This window comes from Apodemus sylvaticus, chromosome 16, assembly GCF_947179515.1.
Source record: "Apodemus sylvaticus chromosome 16, mApoSyl1.1, whole genome shotgun sequence".
NCBI lineage: Eukaryota > Metazoa > Chordata > Mammalia > Rodentia > Muridae > Apodemus > Apodemus sylvaticus.
This window is the reverse complement of record NC_067487.1, coordinates 85,217,784-85,234,269: the sequence shown is the minus strand read 5'-3', so window position 1 is coordinate 85,234,269 and position 16,486 is coordinate 85,217,784. Positions and strand designations below refer to the sequence as shown.

General features: G+C 36.8%; 1 protein-coding gene across 7 annotated transcripts in view; it reads left to right on the top strand.

The window, feature by feature from the left end:
* Mctp1 (multiple C2 and transmembrane domain containing 1) overlaps positions 1 to 16,486 on the top strand; it is a 658,641-nt gene that overhangs the window by 252,656 nt on the left and 389,499 nt on the right. For all 7 annotated transcript variants that reach the window (XM_052159581.1, XM_052159579.1, XM_052159580.1 and 4 more), the window contains exon 2: positions 6,886 to 7,000. In XM_052159581.1, coding sequence (XP_052015541.1) covers positions 6,886 to 7,000 — 115 coding nt within the window. The remainder of the gene's footprint in view (positions 1 to 6,885; positions 7,001 to 16,486) is intronic.

Here is a 16,486-nt window from a genome sequence, read left to right as displayed (position 1 = left end):
CCAGGCTTTTGCCTTGACTCGGCCTCAGCGGCTAGGCTAGCCTTGTGTGCACCAACCCGGTTGGGAGATAGGCTGCCCAGCAGAGTGATCAGCACTCAGAAAAGGTCCCACAGCATACACCATCAGCACTCCCTGAAGGAGCAAACAGGCACCACCTGGTTCACACAGACAATCTGGGGCAAGGCACACTAGGGCTCCAAGGGCACCCAAAAGGAGGGCAGCACATAAGCAATCTGTGACAGGGGAAACCCAGCCATCCAGGATTGCAGTAATAGCCCTAGAGTCTCACAGGAGGCTCAAACACTAGCCACAGACAAGACCAACTAATGCCAGAGAACAAGATGGCAAAGGGCAAACTCAGGAACACTACTAACAGAAATCTAGGCAATATGGCACCTTCTAAACCAAACTCTCCAACATCAGCAAGTCCTGGTTATGCCAACACACCAGAAAAACAAGATTTGGATTTAAAATCACTGGTCATGATGCTGCTAGAAGAACACAAAAAGGACATAAATGAATCTCTTAAAGAAATACAGGGGTACATGAATAACCTAGAACCCTGTATAATGGAAACACAAAAATCACTTAAAGAAATTCAGGAGAATAAGGCTCAAGAGATAGAAGCCAATAAAGAAGAAATGCAAAAACAAACTTAAGAAATACAGGAGAAAGTGAGTCAAATGGAAGAAGTCATGAAAGAGGAAACACAAAAATCTTTTAAAGAATTAAAGGAAAACACAAACAAACAAATGAAGGAACTGAGCAAAACCATCCTGGATCTAAAAACAGAAGTAGAAACAACTAAAAAATCACAAAGGGAGACAATTTTGGAGATAGAAAACCTTGGGAAGAAATCAGGGGCCATAGATGCAAATATCAACAACAGAATACAAGAGATGGAAGAAAGAATCTCAGATGCCAAAGATACCATAGAAACCATTGACTCAACTGTCAAAGAAAATGCAAAATGCAAAAAGCTTGTATCCCAGAACATCCAGGAAATCTAGGACACAATGAGAAGACCAAACCTAAGGATTATAGGTATAGATGAGAGTGAAGATTTACAACTGAAAGGGCCAGCAAATATCTTCAACAAAATTATGGAAGAAAACTTTCCCAACTTCAAGAGAGAGATGCCCATGAATATACAAGAAGCCTACAGAACTCCAAACAGACTGGACCTGAGCAGAAATACCTCCTGTCACATAATAATCCAAACCCCAAATGCACTAAACAAAGTAAGAATATTAAAGGCAGTAAGAGAAAAAGGCCAAGTAACATATAAAGGAAGACCTGTCAGAATCACACCAGATTTCTCACCAGAGACCATGAAAGCTAGAAGATCCTCGGCAGATTTCATGCAGACTCTAAGAGAACACAAATGTCAGCCAAGACTACTATACCCAGCAAAACTCTCAATCACCATAGATGGAGAAACCAAGATATTCTATGACAAAACCAAATTTATACAATATCTTTCCACAAACCCAGCTCTGCAAAGAATAATAGGAGGAAAACTCCAATACAAAGAGGGAAACTACACCCTGGAAAAAGCAAGATAGTTACCTTCTTTGATCAAACACAAAAGAAAATAACCACTCAAATATAAAATTAACATCAAAAATGACAGGAAGTAATAATCACTATTCCTTAATATCTCCTAACATCAATGGACTTAATTCCCCAATAAAAAGACATAGACTAACAGACTGGTTACTTAAACAGGACCCTCCATTTTGCTGCATACAGGAGACACACCTCAGTGTCAGACAAAAACTACCTTAGAGTAAAAGACTGGAAGACAATTTTACAAGCCAATGGTCTCGGGAAACGAGCCAGAGTAGCCATTCTAATATCAGATAAAAATGACTTTCAACCTAAAGTCATCAAAAGAGATACAGAAGGACACTTCTTACTGGTCAAAGGAAAAATCCACCAAGAACTTTCAATTCTGAACATCTATGCGCCAAATGCAAGGGCACCCTCATTCCTAAGAGAAACTTTACTAAAGCTCAAAGCACACATTGCTCCTAACATAATAATTGTGGGGGACCTCAACACTCCACTCTCCTCAATAGACCAATCAGGAAAACAGAAAATAACAGGGACACAGTAAAATTAATTGATGCTTTGGAACAATTGGATTTGACTGATATTTATAGAACATTTCACCATAAGCAAAAGAATATACCTTTTTCTCAGCACCTCATGGTACCTTCTCGAAAATTGACCATATATTTGGTCACAAGACAAACCTCAATAAATATAAAAAGATCGAACTAATCCCATGCCTCTTATCAGATCACTATGGAGTAAGAGTGGTTTTCAATAGCAACAAAAACAACAGAAAGCCCACATACACATTGAGGCTGAACAATATTCTACTCAATGACACCTTGGCTAAAAAAGAAACAAAGAAAGAAATCAGAGACTTTTTAGAATTTAATGAAAATGAAGGCACAACATACCCAAATCTTTGGGACACAATGAAAGCAGTTCTAAGAGGAAAACTCATAGCCCTGAGTGCCTCCAAAAAGAAAATGGAGAGAGCATACACTAGCAGCTTAACGACACTCCTGAAAGCCCTGGAACAAAAAGAAGCCAATTCACCTAGGAGGAGTAGAAGACAGGAAATCATCAAACTCAGGGCTGAAATCAATCAAGTGGAAACAAAAAAAAAAAAAAAAAAAAAAAAAAACATAAAAAAAATCAACGAATCCAGGAGCTGCTTCTTTGAGAAAATCAACAAGATAGATAAACCCTTAGCCAGACTAACCAAAGGACACAGAGAAAGTATCCAAATTAACAAAATTAGAAATGAAAAGGGGGATATAACTACAGAAACTGAGGAAATTCAAAAAATCATCAGATCCTACTACAAAAGCCTATACTCAACACAACTGGAGAATCTGGAGGAAATGGACAATTTCCTAGACAGATACCAAATACCAAAATTAAATCAGGACCAAATATATCATCTAAACAGTCCCATAACCCCTAAAGGAATAGATGGGGTCATAGAAAGCCTTCTAACCAAAAAAAGCACAGGACCAGATGGTTTCAGTGCAGAATTCTAACTCACCTTCAAAGAAGACCTAACACTAATACTTGTCCCATTTGTCAATTCTTGATCTTAGAGCATAAGCTATTGGTGTTCTGTTCAGGAACTTTCCTCTGTGCCAAGGGTCTTCCCTAGTTTCTTTTCTATTAGTTTCAGTGTGTCAGGTTTTATATGGAGGTCATTGATCCACTTGGATTTGAGCTTAGTACACGGAGATAAGAATGGATCAATTCACATTCTTCTGCATGCTGACCTCCAGTTGAACCAGCAACATTTATTGAAAAGGCTATCTTTTCTCCACTGGATGTTTTCAGCTCCTTTGTCGAAGATCAAGTGACCATAGGTATGTGGGTTCATTTCTTGGACTTCAATCCTATTCCATTGATCCACCTGCCTGTCACTGTACAAATACCATGCATATTTTAACAGTATTGCTCTGTAGTACTTCTTGAGGTACTGGATACTGATTCCCCAAGAAGTTCTTTTACTGTTGAGTATAGTTTTAGCTATCCAGGATTCTGATCAAGTCTCGTTTAATGCAGGTTTACATAACCATAATATGTTAAAGCTTTTGGCAACAAAAAATAAAACAGGATGGAGTAAGCAACCAGCAAAGATAAAAAAAAACTGACCTTTACAGAGAATCTAATCTAAAGTATACATCAGCACACTGTGTCTCATCAAGAGCTCAGGGTATAGTCAGCATGAAGAATTCCAGACTGACCAAACCACTTCTCATGACTAATGCCCTCACCTTGACCCCTCTCCGGCCTGAGAAAGACATGTCTGACTCCAACAGTCTCCTTCAAATCATTCCATTTATAACAGAGGGGAAACCCCTGTGAACATTCAAGGATAAAATTAGATAGACGTAGAAAGAACCAATATGAAGAAAACAATATTGTGTTATTAAAGGTCACAAAGCAGGATCTAAAAGAACTGGAAAGTTATATTTTTCTCAAGAGTATGTAATTCATGAAATTATAAACCTTTCTTATATTGATATAGAAATTCAATGCAGGTTATCAGAATATCAGGCTTTTATTTCTCATGTAAAACTAATAACCTCAGTGTCTTTGACTGATTACAATATGTCAGATGCTATTTTTAACATGGGTATTAAAGTCTGCAATGTATTGTTATTAATGTAGTCTTATTACCCAAATAAGAAAGCTGAAGTATAGGCAAGTCACAGGGCTACTGTAGGTGATAGATGAAGGAAGTTGTACAGTCAACCCCAGATAGCTGGCCCAGCAAAACCAGAAAGAGTGAGAATGCAATGATCATTAAGCAACATTTAGATAACAAACTTGAAGATTTGTATATATTCTAACAAGTATTAGAATTCAAATTCTTTTATGCAAATGATTTGGAATGAACACAGAAATAAACATTAGAGGGGAATCACATGTAGAGCCAAGTGTGCTTGGGAACTTATGGAAATTTACAGGTACTGTCTGCCAACTGTGCTCCAGTGGATGGCCCTATATGCAAGAGTTCATGGGCAGCACAAATTGTACTTAGTGAGGTATTTTAAAAAGAGAGAGTATGGAAATAAAGGAGTGAGGAGGTAAAGAGTGGATCTGGAAGTTAGGGAATAAGCAGGGGGTTAATGTTTTCAAAATGCATTATGTCAGATTCTCCAAGAGTTAATTAAATAATATGTTTAAGAGAGAAAAGCTTCCATTTCATAGAGTATATTTAAATTTATTTTTGATAGTTTAAAGAACTATATAAAGTAAAAGTTATAAGAATATTTTAACTATGAAAATAATTATGATGGGTATGCAAAAAATTAAGAAATTATGAAATGTAGAAATTACAGAGGGAATAAAACTGCTTTAACTGATCAGTAGTCTGATGTCACATGCAACATTTGCAAAGATCAAAAACAGATGACACACCAAGAGAAAATATTTATAACAAAACAAAAAATGCACAAAACATGTGCAGGGTTGAGGGAAAGGGGTAAAAGTTAAACAAAGAATAAGAATCCTCAGCTATTAGAGGAATATATATAGAGAAACCCAATATGTAGAAACAATGATTATGTAGGTTGATAGTATAATACTGAATTATAATTTGAAAATTTATTAAATGTTTTTAACCACAAAATAAAATATATAAAATGATTATAAGATGGAGTGGAGAGCTGTATGGACTGGCTTATTTCATTAATAATTTCGATAATACATGAAGATCAAATCATTCTACTGTATGCCAGAAAAAAAATAGATTTTTATTATTATCAGGACAACGAGAATGAGTACAGAATGGAAAGGGGTGGAAGAAGGCATGCAAAGAGGGAGGGAAGGAGGGAGGGAAGGAGGGAGGGAAGGAGGGAGGGAAGGAGGGGGAGGGGAGAGAGAAATATTGATTTATTGGTCCAAAAGTACCCGTGATATTTTTTCTTAAATAAGCAGAATAATAGAAAACATATGCTAACACTGTTCAAGCTGAAAACTAAACCCGGCATATATATGAGTCACCATGTGTCTTTGTGTATACTTGAATAAGGCTTGGAAGACTATGAAAGGTTATATCCTAAACTGTAAAAGTCGTTTACACGGGTTTGAAGACTTGGCTTGTATTGTGCTTTTAAGCATTACAGGAAAAGACATCTGGGAGATGTGCTGCAGAAGGACACTTGAGATTTAGTAGCTACTTGGGTGTGAGTAGGAGGCAAATGAAGAAGTGAAAGATAGCTCAAAATTTCCAGCCTGGGGACCTGGGGACTGCAGCTACCCTTTATGGAGGCAAGGATGTTATGGGAACAGAATGAATTCTTTTCATTGTTATCAGAGGAGAGATGATGAGTTCAGTGCACCTTTTAAGTGATAATTGCTCTAAAATGAAGGCTTTCTACCCAGATCTTAATAAAGTACTGATTCAATTATTTTTTTTTAAATTTGCAGTATGTGAATTATAGCTCAGTTAAGTTTTTTTGACACTGCCTTATAATTGCCCTTCCTGTGAATTGTGGTACTGGGAGCCAGATTGCTCTCTACTGTTCTTTCTTACTCATGCAAATTTTAAAATTAAACAACATCCCTTTTTTAATCAGAAAAGAAATGAGAATTTTAAATAATTTCAAACTTGGGAAGAAAGTAAGTTCTTATGCTACATACAAGCTAGCTGAAACTACAAAATATGAAGTGTACAATTTTTGTTAAGAGTTGCTGCTTAAAATATTCCATTAGGCAATCCTACTGAAATCTCCGAATCTATAAATAGCACGCACACTTTGATTCCAAAGAAGTATTAGAAATTGAGCTCCAATGAGAATTTGTTTCTTGCAAATACTGCCAAAATGCTAGGAGAGTTTATTTCTATATAATTATATCATATGTTATATTGGATGAAGTGTATAATCCACCAGCAGGAGACCTTTTTCATAAATGAATGAGTCAATACAATCACCAGAATAAATCCTTTAGTTTTAATTTTCAGTTATGTATAAGGCAACTTCTTTTGCCATCTTCATTTTCCATTTGTCATTCACTGTACGTTTAACTTTACATACTATTTCTGTGCTAATTTTCCTCAAGTGAATTATATAATTGTTCACAGGCAATACTTTTCATACTGAAATCACTAGCTGTAAACAGAGTTAAAATAGGGCATTTATGTTACTGCTATGCTTTCATTTTGAATCTAAAAGCTTTCATGCATTTTAATCCTTTATATAACTGTGTGTGATTTGGTTGATTTAATTGGCTAATTCTCATAATTTTGTTTTAAATTTCATGCAGCCACCTATTGGAGAAGGTAGGACAAAGAAAATAAGTTTAGTACTTATTTGTGTATTTCTTATTTTCCAGAAAATAAGTACAGTTGGAACCAGTAATGCAGATGTCCCTTTGGCTGATCCCGGAATGTACCAGTTGGATATCACACTAAGAAGGGGTCAAAGTTTAGCTGCCCGTGATCGAGGAGGTAAAAAGTTAAGAACAGTACCGTTCAAAGCTTTCTCTATGTGCTTCTGACAGAATTTGTTTTCCTCATGATTGCCTGTGTTTTAAAAACATAACTGTAATACAGTTTCAGAAGTTTTGGATTCAAAGACACTACTTTACTATGTGACCTGACTTCTCTGACACAGAGAATATGGGCTCCACATTTTGACCTAGTTGGTGAGGCTCCTGCCAAGTCTTAATACAATATAGATTCCACAGGCATGGCATCAGTAACAGGTGAGACATACCATCATATATTAAGGCATATGTGTACAAAGGGGAACATACATTTAAATAGGAGAGATATGCATATGCCTAAGTGAGCATACATTCACATAGTGAAGATGTGCATGTGCATAGGAGGGCATACATTTACAAAGATGATGGGTGCATTAACACGGGCAAGGTAGATATTTGTATAGTTGAGGCACACATACATAATTGAGCATACATTTCCATAAAGAACTTAAATGTATATAGGCAAAACATTGTTACGTAAGTAAGGCATATATTTATGTAATGAGACACACATACATTGATGATCATATATTTACATAGGTTGACAAATATTTACATATGTGAGTATACATTTACCTAAGGCATACACTTATGTTGTTAATGCATATGTTAACATGAGTGCGGCAGACATCATTTACATGGACAAGGCATACATTTACATAGGTTGGGTGTACTTTTACACAGATGAAACAGACTTATGTAAGTCAGTCTACATTCATTTAGGCTTATACATATGGTGTATATTGTACTATAATTATACATAATATATCATATATACATTATATGTATATAATTATACATTTATACATATATGGGTTTATACATATTCCACATTTATATATTATTTAACTGATCATTTATTTATACAAATAAGACATACATTACATAATAAGCTAGACATATATTTACATAGGTAAGCATACATGTATTTAGATGAGGCATACAATTACATAGGTGAGCATATATTTACATTAGAAGTTTTGTCAGAAATTAGCTTTTGGTAGAATGGATTCTCTGTTACCTATAGTTGCTCAGTTTAATCTGTTGTGAGAGTGTGGTTTGAAACATCTCCTGAAAACTTGAAGACCTTAATCAGCAGCTGTCGGAAGCTTGGATGAATGTCTTCCTGGTGGAGTATGCAGAAATTTGTAGCAGCATTAAGGGAAAGACAGCCAGTACTTTTTAGTTCTCAGGTTTCAAATTCCTAGGCAATTTGTTGATGAATTAGTCTGGGGCACACAAGAGCTCTCCAGACCCAGAAAGAGGCAGAATCATGGAGAGAGACCAGTAGATTGGGGAGTAGCCTGAGATAATGTTCACTACCTGCTCTGCAGGAATTACAGACTTAGAGGCCTGGGAACCCCACATGTTATGGATGCTAAGAGGGAAACTCCCGAAGCCTGTGCTCACTCACCGTCAGAACACAGACAAGCTCCTGAGGATGTGATACTTTTGTCTCTGCACCTCAATTGATATCTACAAAGAAGAAGTTGAAGAAACTAGATTAGGAACACAGGTTTTCATTGCTATCCGTTGTCTTTGAGTGATAAATTATTTAATGTAATAATTATTACTCATAACTAGGCACCTTAAAATGTAAGTAGACAAGGCATACTTTTATAGAATTAAACATCTACTCTAGAAGCTAAATGTTCATCAAGTCATACCACCTCAGAAATTGCACTTAAAATAGAAAAACAAAGATAAATAATATACAGTCAGCATCATTTCACAGAAAAATTTTATTATTCAAAGTGATCTCAAATTAAATTATGTGATTTGATATAAAATAGAATTAGACCAGGAAATAATATCAACCTTTTAATCCCAGGTCTGTTTCTTACATTGTTAAACATATAGACATATAACTATATATTGTAGCATTATTTATAGTTATATAATTATTAAAACAACATTAAACCTACAAGTAGGTGTATAGTTGAAGAAACTATAAATCATCCACACAAGAAGATAGCCTATAATTGTATGTGTATGTGTGTGTACATGTGTGTGACAGAGAGAGAGAGAGAGAAGCCTAGAAGTTTATGTGAAAAAGGTGTCAATAGAATACAATATTTCTTGTGAGAAATAAAGAGCTATAACAAATCAAGCATAGTCTAGTAATTTTCACAAAAGAAATATAGAAAGAAAAAGGACACTAATGAGATTGGTAAGAGTCTGACTATAAGTGAGAATAGTTAGCAAGAATAGGGACAAGAGAGAATAGGTGAAGGGATAGGAACATTTCTCCAAGTAAATTCTTCTTCCAGTACAGTTCTTCCTAGGCTGCAAACCAAAACATCAAGATCAAGAGGACTATGCAGAAATATGCTTCAGAGTATGAGTGTCAATTTTGAAAATATGCTAAGTCTGCTATGTATAAATATGATGAGTCAGCTAGCAAATAAGTAAATATACTGTAGATACTGAGACCTAAATATCTCACTTGGAAAATGGTGTTTAAATATAGAGAGGGAAAAGCTAGACTAAATCCTGATATGCCACAGATATTAGTGTGAATTGTTGTGTGTGTACTGAAATACATAAAAATACAAATGGTTAAATGTGTGTTTGTGTGTTCTGCACCTGTCTGCTAAGGGGGCCTAGAAACAATTGTCAGTGTAGCATCATCATCATCAACAACAACAACAACATGAAATTAACATACAAAAAGTCCAAATCTTTGTTCTTAAATACAATTTCTCTAATGCAATGATCAGGACTTTTTGAAAAATGATTGATTATAGATCTGGATAGAAAAAATACAAGATGAGCTTGGAACACTATGCATTGACAAAAATTAAAGATATATTCTAAAAAGAAAATGCTAGCAGGATGATAAACACAGGAGCCACTTCAAAGAAACCAGTAATGACTACAAGTGAGACTATTTCAGAAGAGTGTTAATGATGCTGTCAGTGTATGAATATAGAAGGACATTTACCTACCATAGTAGTAAATCAATGGTTGAGTACATGAGTGGGAGGCAGAAGAAAACAGTTTTCCTAGTGGTAGAATTGTGATGAACAAATATAGAGGGAAAGATACAAGTAGTAAGTGACAATTTAAGGACATCACTGTCACAGAATTTCCTGGTGGAAACTATCAGTAGATACTAAAATTATGTGTAAAAGTTTATGAGTACTTCCAATTATAACTATGGATGAGGCTGTCTTGGCCAAGTTATAATGTACAGGTAGTCACCATGGGCAGTAATGAGATGTATAAGCAGTACTTGCTTCAGATAAGGTGCACCAAGAGATGCAAACCACATCTGTGGGCATTTGTGTCAAAAGGCTCAACCTACTTATAATCTTGGAAAGCTCTTTCATCATAGGTTGCCATCTATTTGAGCATAGTGACCAACACTTAAGACACTCTGTAGTCTTTCTCCTATTCCTCTTCTTAGAATTATTAATGTATATTCATTATACAGAATGATGGATTTAATTACTGTATTTTCAAAAGTGTATCATGTGTACTAGCATTTACCCTATTACCCTTTCTTGAATAACATAAAATATATTAAATACACCTTTAAATCTAACTTCTCTGTCCTACCATACCCTGTTTTCCCATGGTTCTCAGTCCAGATTTCATATGCACATAGTACTGCCTTTCTTAAAATATCAAATTATTCTCAAAAGGAAGCATGAAACAAGGTTCAAGAGAATGGTAATGCTATGGATTGAAGTACTTAGCAGGGAAGAAAAATATAGCATATATTTAAAATGCTAATTTCAATCTAACCCAGTCAGTTTTCTTTACTTTATTGGAAATCATTGTAAATGTGTGTGTGTGTGTGTGTATGTGTGTGTGTGGTGCATGTATGTGTGTGTGTATGCATGCATGTATATTCAAGCATGTGCACTGGTATGTATCTGTGCATGCTTGTTTATGTATATATGGTGTTTTATTTATATATGTGTGTTTCTCTGTGTGTGTGTGTATATGTGTGTGTGTGTGTGTGTGTGTGTGTGTGTTAAAAAGTTCATGAAGGTAATTATGGACTCAGAGAGAATATCAGATTCCAGGTAACTATAATTAGACAGTGTAGAGGCTTGATGTCGGTGCCAGGGACTGAACTATAGTTCTCTATACAAATAGCAAGTTCTCATAACTGCTGTCCTAACTGCAGTCTATTGCTGGGATAAAAACCATGAGCCAAAGCAATTAGGAAAAGAGTTTAATGAACATGACTCAAGCACAGTCCAACACTGAAAAAAATTGAGGCAGGAGCTCAAACAGACAAGAACCTTGAAGCATAAACTGAAGCCGAGATCTTGGAGGGAATGTTTCTTACTGCCTTGTGTTTCACTGTTTGCTGAACCTGGTGCATTCTTACACAGCCCAGGACCTCAACAGGTAGCACTACTACTCAGTGATTAAGATTATATCCTATAGACTTGCCTACAGTTCAATTTTATGAAAGCATGAATCTCAATCGAGATTCTCATCTCAGATTGACCCTAAATTGTGTCAAGTTGACAAAAAACTAACCATTACAACAGCTGAGATGAGCCATGTTTCTCCAGCCCCAAAGATAAGATTTTTTGTTTTGTTTTGTAGGTAGAAGAAAAACCTGAGCTAAGTTTGTGATTGACTGTATTGAATAACAGATGATTTGAATAGGTAGTGTCATGTTATGTTAGATTTGTAATATAATACTGTGTTTAATTGATAGGGCAAATAAATGTGGAGAATTTAAAGTGAGTGGGCAGCTAGAAAGCTCTGAAGTTATGAAGGAATATGTCTTAGATTAAGGACTTGGATTTTTATGTATGTGTGTGCACTACATATTTGCAGTGTCTTAGCCAACAAAATGAGAGCATCAGAGCCTCATGGAATTAGAGTTACAAACTGTTGTTAACCATCATGTGGGTGCTGGAAATAAAATTCTGGTTCTCTAAGACAGTCAGTGCTCTTAACCACTGTGCCATTTATTAACCCCTTTGAACTTGAACTTGAGTGAAAACAGAAGGAAAAGGGATATGAGAGTAGGGTTAAAAGAATACCAAAGAATATTAAAGGCAATAAGAGAAAAAGTCCAAGTAACATATAAAGGAAGACCTATCAGAATCACACCAGACTTCTCACAGTCAACATACCCATAATATTCAAACTTTGTTTCTGTAAGATCCTTCATATGCGCCAGTCACTAAGGCAGGCTGGGTACTCAGAGCTGGCCATTGTTCTTCCTTTTATTTGCCCTGTTTGCCAACATAACCAGATGACTTTTTAAAACACTCATTCCTTTTTCTGAGTTGTGTTATCTCTTCCTTAGGCACTCTGATGAACTCTAGATAGTATGAACTTGACAAATCTTACACATTAGCTGTTTTTTGCTACTTTGTGGTAGTTCTTTTATCCGTTGTTTATCCACATGGTTTTACTCCCTAATACTAGATAGAATAGAGGATGTGTGTGTGTGTGTGTGTGTGTGTGTGTGTGTGTGTTTGTATGTGTATATGTATAAAGACTCCTGAATCAAATTTGTTTCAAAATTCTTTCCTTTTGTTTCTTTTTGGACCATGGCTGGTAACAAACCATAACCTACCTCCATAAATGACCAATAACTCACACATACACAAACACACACACACACACACACACACACACACACCTATTAGGGCTCTAGCATTTATATATCCTCTGAAAAGTTCCCAGCACTCCAAACGTACAACTGGAGAAACTTCAGCAGCTGGCAACACCATGCTTCTGTTGAAGCATGAGGAAAATTGTTGTCAACTACTGCAATCTAAAGCAGCCCCACATCACTACACCTAAGATTAAAACCAGTCACAACTCCCCTTGTCCAGCAAGAGATAACGATAATGAGATACCAGGGAGTTTTCTTCCTCCAAGCAGTTTATTCGGGAACCTTGAACAAAGCTGCTTCTTATTCAGGGGAGTGTCCACCAACCCTTTTTATGCTGTCCCAAGATCAAATCAGGTTAAGCCCTGTGGGAACTGCTGGTAGGCTGTCTCTATGCAGAAGCTGCAAGAAGCAGCAGGCTTTCTAAATACTCACGGGCCTTCTGCCAGCGAGAGGACAGAAGGCAGAAACTTTAAGGTACAGCACTTAGCAGCTTCCTACAAAAACCAAAGGGCATTCTTATACTATTTCTGTGTTGTTGTTGTCGTTTTTTTCAAGAAACCAATTCAAGACTTTTTACCACATATCTTTTTCTTCTGTTTTAAGCTATTATTTAGGCTGGGTGCAATGGACAATTATAAACAGAGACGTTTTTAATGATTTAAGTGCTTTAAGGGTCATCAACCAAAGTTTTCAGGAGACCTCTCCTGCTCAGTTCTAATCTTTATTAGTCTTGATAGTGTTCACAGATTTTAATTTCCTGCGGAAATACAAACAAATCTAAGTTCCCAATAGAAAATGTTCAATGGCTTATGCTCTATTGTTAATATATCCTTATAATTCTACATTTTTTCATAACCCAGTTTCTCTCAGCTGCTGTTGTTTTGTGACTGAAACCACTCGTAATTTTTGCTGCAAGGCCCCCAAGGCCATTTCCCGGTGGTAAGAAGTTACGTTGAATATCTCTTTGGGATTTGTATTTCTGAACTCAATGTTGGCCTTTGCTGCATATCATGCACACGCTAGGAAGCCTGGGCACCCTTTCTTTTTGAGATTTAGAAAAACTGTTTTTCCTAGAAATTGTTCATTCACTTTTCAGGTGCTAAATACTGTACTTCTTATAGTTAACAAACGGGACATGTTTGACATCTGAGGCTTTTGGTTTTGTCAGTCTCTTTGCAAATTACCATTATTTTTTCCACAATTGAAGTACCAGACATTTTGATATCAGAGACCTCTACTATTAACATGGCACATATCAGAACCAATATTGATTGTATCACTTATCTATTTTTTAAATAGATGCTGTCTTTGCCTTTAATGGTCTAATAACTCTTTTATATTCAGTATTTGCTTTTTCAAACTTCAAAGTGTCTGTCAATACCTGCCTTATGTCAGAGTCTAATAAAGCTATGTTCAGAGCTAAGATTAATCTTTGGGGGGGGGGGGGGAGCAGTGAAAGCTTCTCCAGAGCCTTGTATAATCTTTGTAAATGGGGTAGACTTTTCCCCACTCTCCTCAACTTTGTCCCAAATTCTTAAAGGCACTAAGCAACATTGTTCTATTGTAACATCATTAAATTGAATCTTTTCTTATATATTAAATACCATAGCAACTGGTATTTTATTATATTCATTCTTCTTGCTTTATCTCTCTGTTCATATTAATGGCTTTTTCCCTCCTTTATGTTAACCATTGCAATTGTGGTCTGTCCTCTAGTACAGCTATAACCAATCAGTTCCACACTTAGGGACTAATTCTATTTTGAGTAGCCCAATTATTTAGAATTTCTTTCACATAAGGTAAATGCATCCCACATGGAATAAGAGCCTCTTTAAAATGTCTTAGATCTATCCTTTCTATAGGATGCCATCGCATCTCATCAAAACCATGTTCCACACCAGACACATGCTATATGACTACTGGAAAGCTGATAACCATGAGCCACCCCTCCTCTAATTCTGGCTGCAAGATAAGTTCCAGATTAGTTCTCTGAAAGCAGACTGTTTCATGAGATTATCCTCCCCCTCTTTTCAGCTTTTCTCTGACCCAACTGCCCTCCAGTACAGATTCTTTCCCTCTTTTCTCCTCAGGAATCTCCCACTGTCTTGCTCAGTCACTAGGACTGAGCCTTTTTTTCTCTCTCTTTCCAGTGCTCCTCACTTCCCAAGTGCTTCTACCTCTACCCACAAACTCTCCAATTGTACCTCCAAGTCTACAAACTTTCATAAAAGAAAGTAGAGTGGCCTCCTTTTATTTTCCCATTTCAGCCGTTTTGTTTGCTTGTTTGTTAGGCCCTTCCATTTCCATCTGCAATTTTTCCAACTTATCAGCCAGTCTTTAAATCATTGTTTGAAGCAAAATATATTAAGAAGAAAAAAAAGCCAAAATCCCCTCTGGAAGAAAAGCTAGGGATATCCCAGTGGTAGTAGCTGCAATACATTTTTACTGGCATCTTGAAAAAAAATTCTCTACAGCATTTGTGAAATCAAATTTAGTATTTTTATCCTTGACTTTCCAGCCCTACATTGAGGTGCCATATGCAGCTGGTCTTTTCTACTTTGTGGGTTCTTCTTTGTCCTACCCTTTATCCCTCAACATAGGTTTCACCCCTTAACACTACATAGGAGAGAAACAAGGATAGAGGGGAGAGAGAAAATAGGAAAACTTCTCAATCTAATTTCTTTCCTTTAGTTTCTTCTTTGTCCATGGCTATTAACAAACCAAAACCAACCTCTAACTGACCAACAAACAATAATAACCATGCCTCTTGGGGCCCTTACATTTAACAACCCTCTGAAATTTTTCCAGAATTCTTTCTAAATATCATAGAATCACAGAAATTATCTACAACTAGAAAAAACTATGCTTCTTCTAGAGTGCAAGACAAATCATGCTAAGCCAACAGTCTAAAGCAGCTCCATACACCTACACTTAAGTTTAAAATGAAAGCATATTCTTATAATATTTCTATGGGTTTTATTGAGGGGGTTGTTTTGGTTTGCTTTGTTTTTTGACACAGGGTTTGTGTGGTTCTGTGTTCTGTCTTCCCTCTGGGATGTGTGAACTCTTCTTAGGCAAACAAATGTGGACTGTTAGGCTGCATTTGACTCTACTAGGCTACTGGGTGACAGGCTTGTGGGAAGTGCTGATGCACCACTCAGGGGCAGGAGAGGGAACATAGTCTAACTGAGAGGGAGGGGCAGCGCAGATGAGGTAAGCTGAGGCTGAGAAGGCAGGGGATCCCAAACTCCTGGGCACCTGGAAACCACATGGAGCTGGAAACAAAGGGGGCCCATTGGTCAGGCCAGAGAGAGGGGCAACTCTGGCTTGACTCTGTGGGTGTCTGGGAACACAAAGAGGCCTTCTGCATAAGACTTAGGTGGTGAGGCTCTGTATGATGAATACTTCCCCCCCCCCATGGCAGTTCTTAATAAGAGAGAAACAAACCTTGTTTGTCCACACTGTTTATTCATTGTTCATCATGGAATATGGGTGCATACACCTTACTTGGTATGAAACAGAGATTTCCTTTTGCAGGAAGGAATGTCCAGGAAGAGAAGCTTATTGGCTAAACCCTCTGGGCTGGCCCATATAGATACCTTACTTGCATGGATAAATCTGTGCTAAGTGACTAGTGGTCATGATCTTCCCATGGAGATTGTGGTTATTTGCTCCAGGACAGGAGCCCTAATCAGGAGTAGGTGAAATTCCTACTGTCCTCAGGTTTGAGGGTACTGGCTCTTCTGAACTCACTCAACCTTTCCAGTGATTGTCTGGTGAATTGGTTCTACATGTCCCATCGGTTTTTCTATTTTAGCTCTGGCTGTTGTGGAATTTACTCTATAGACC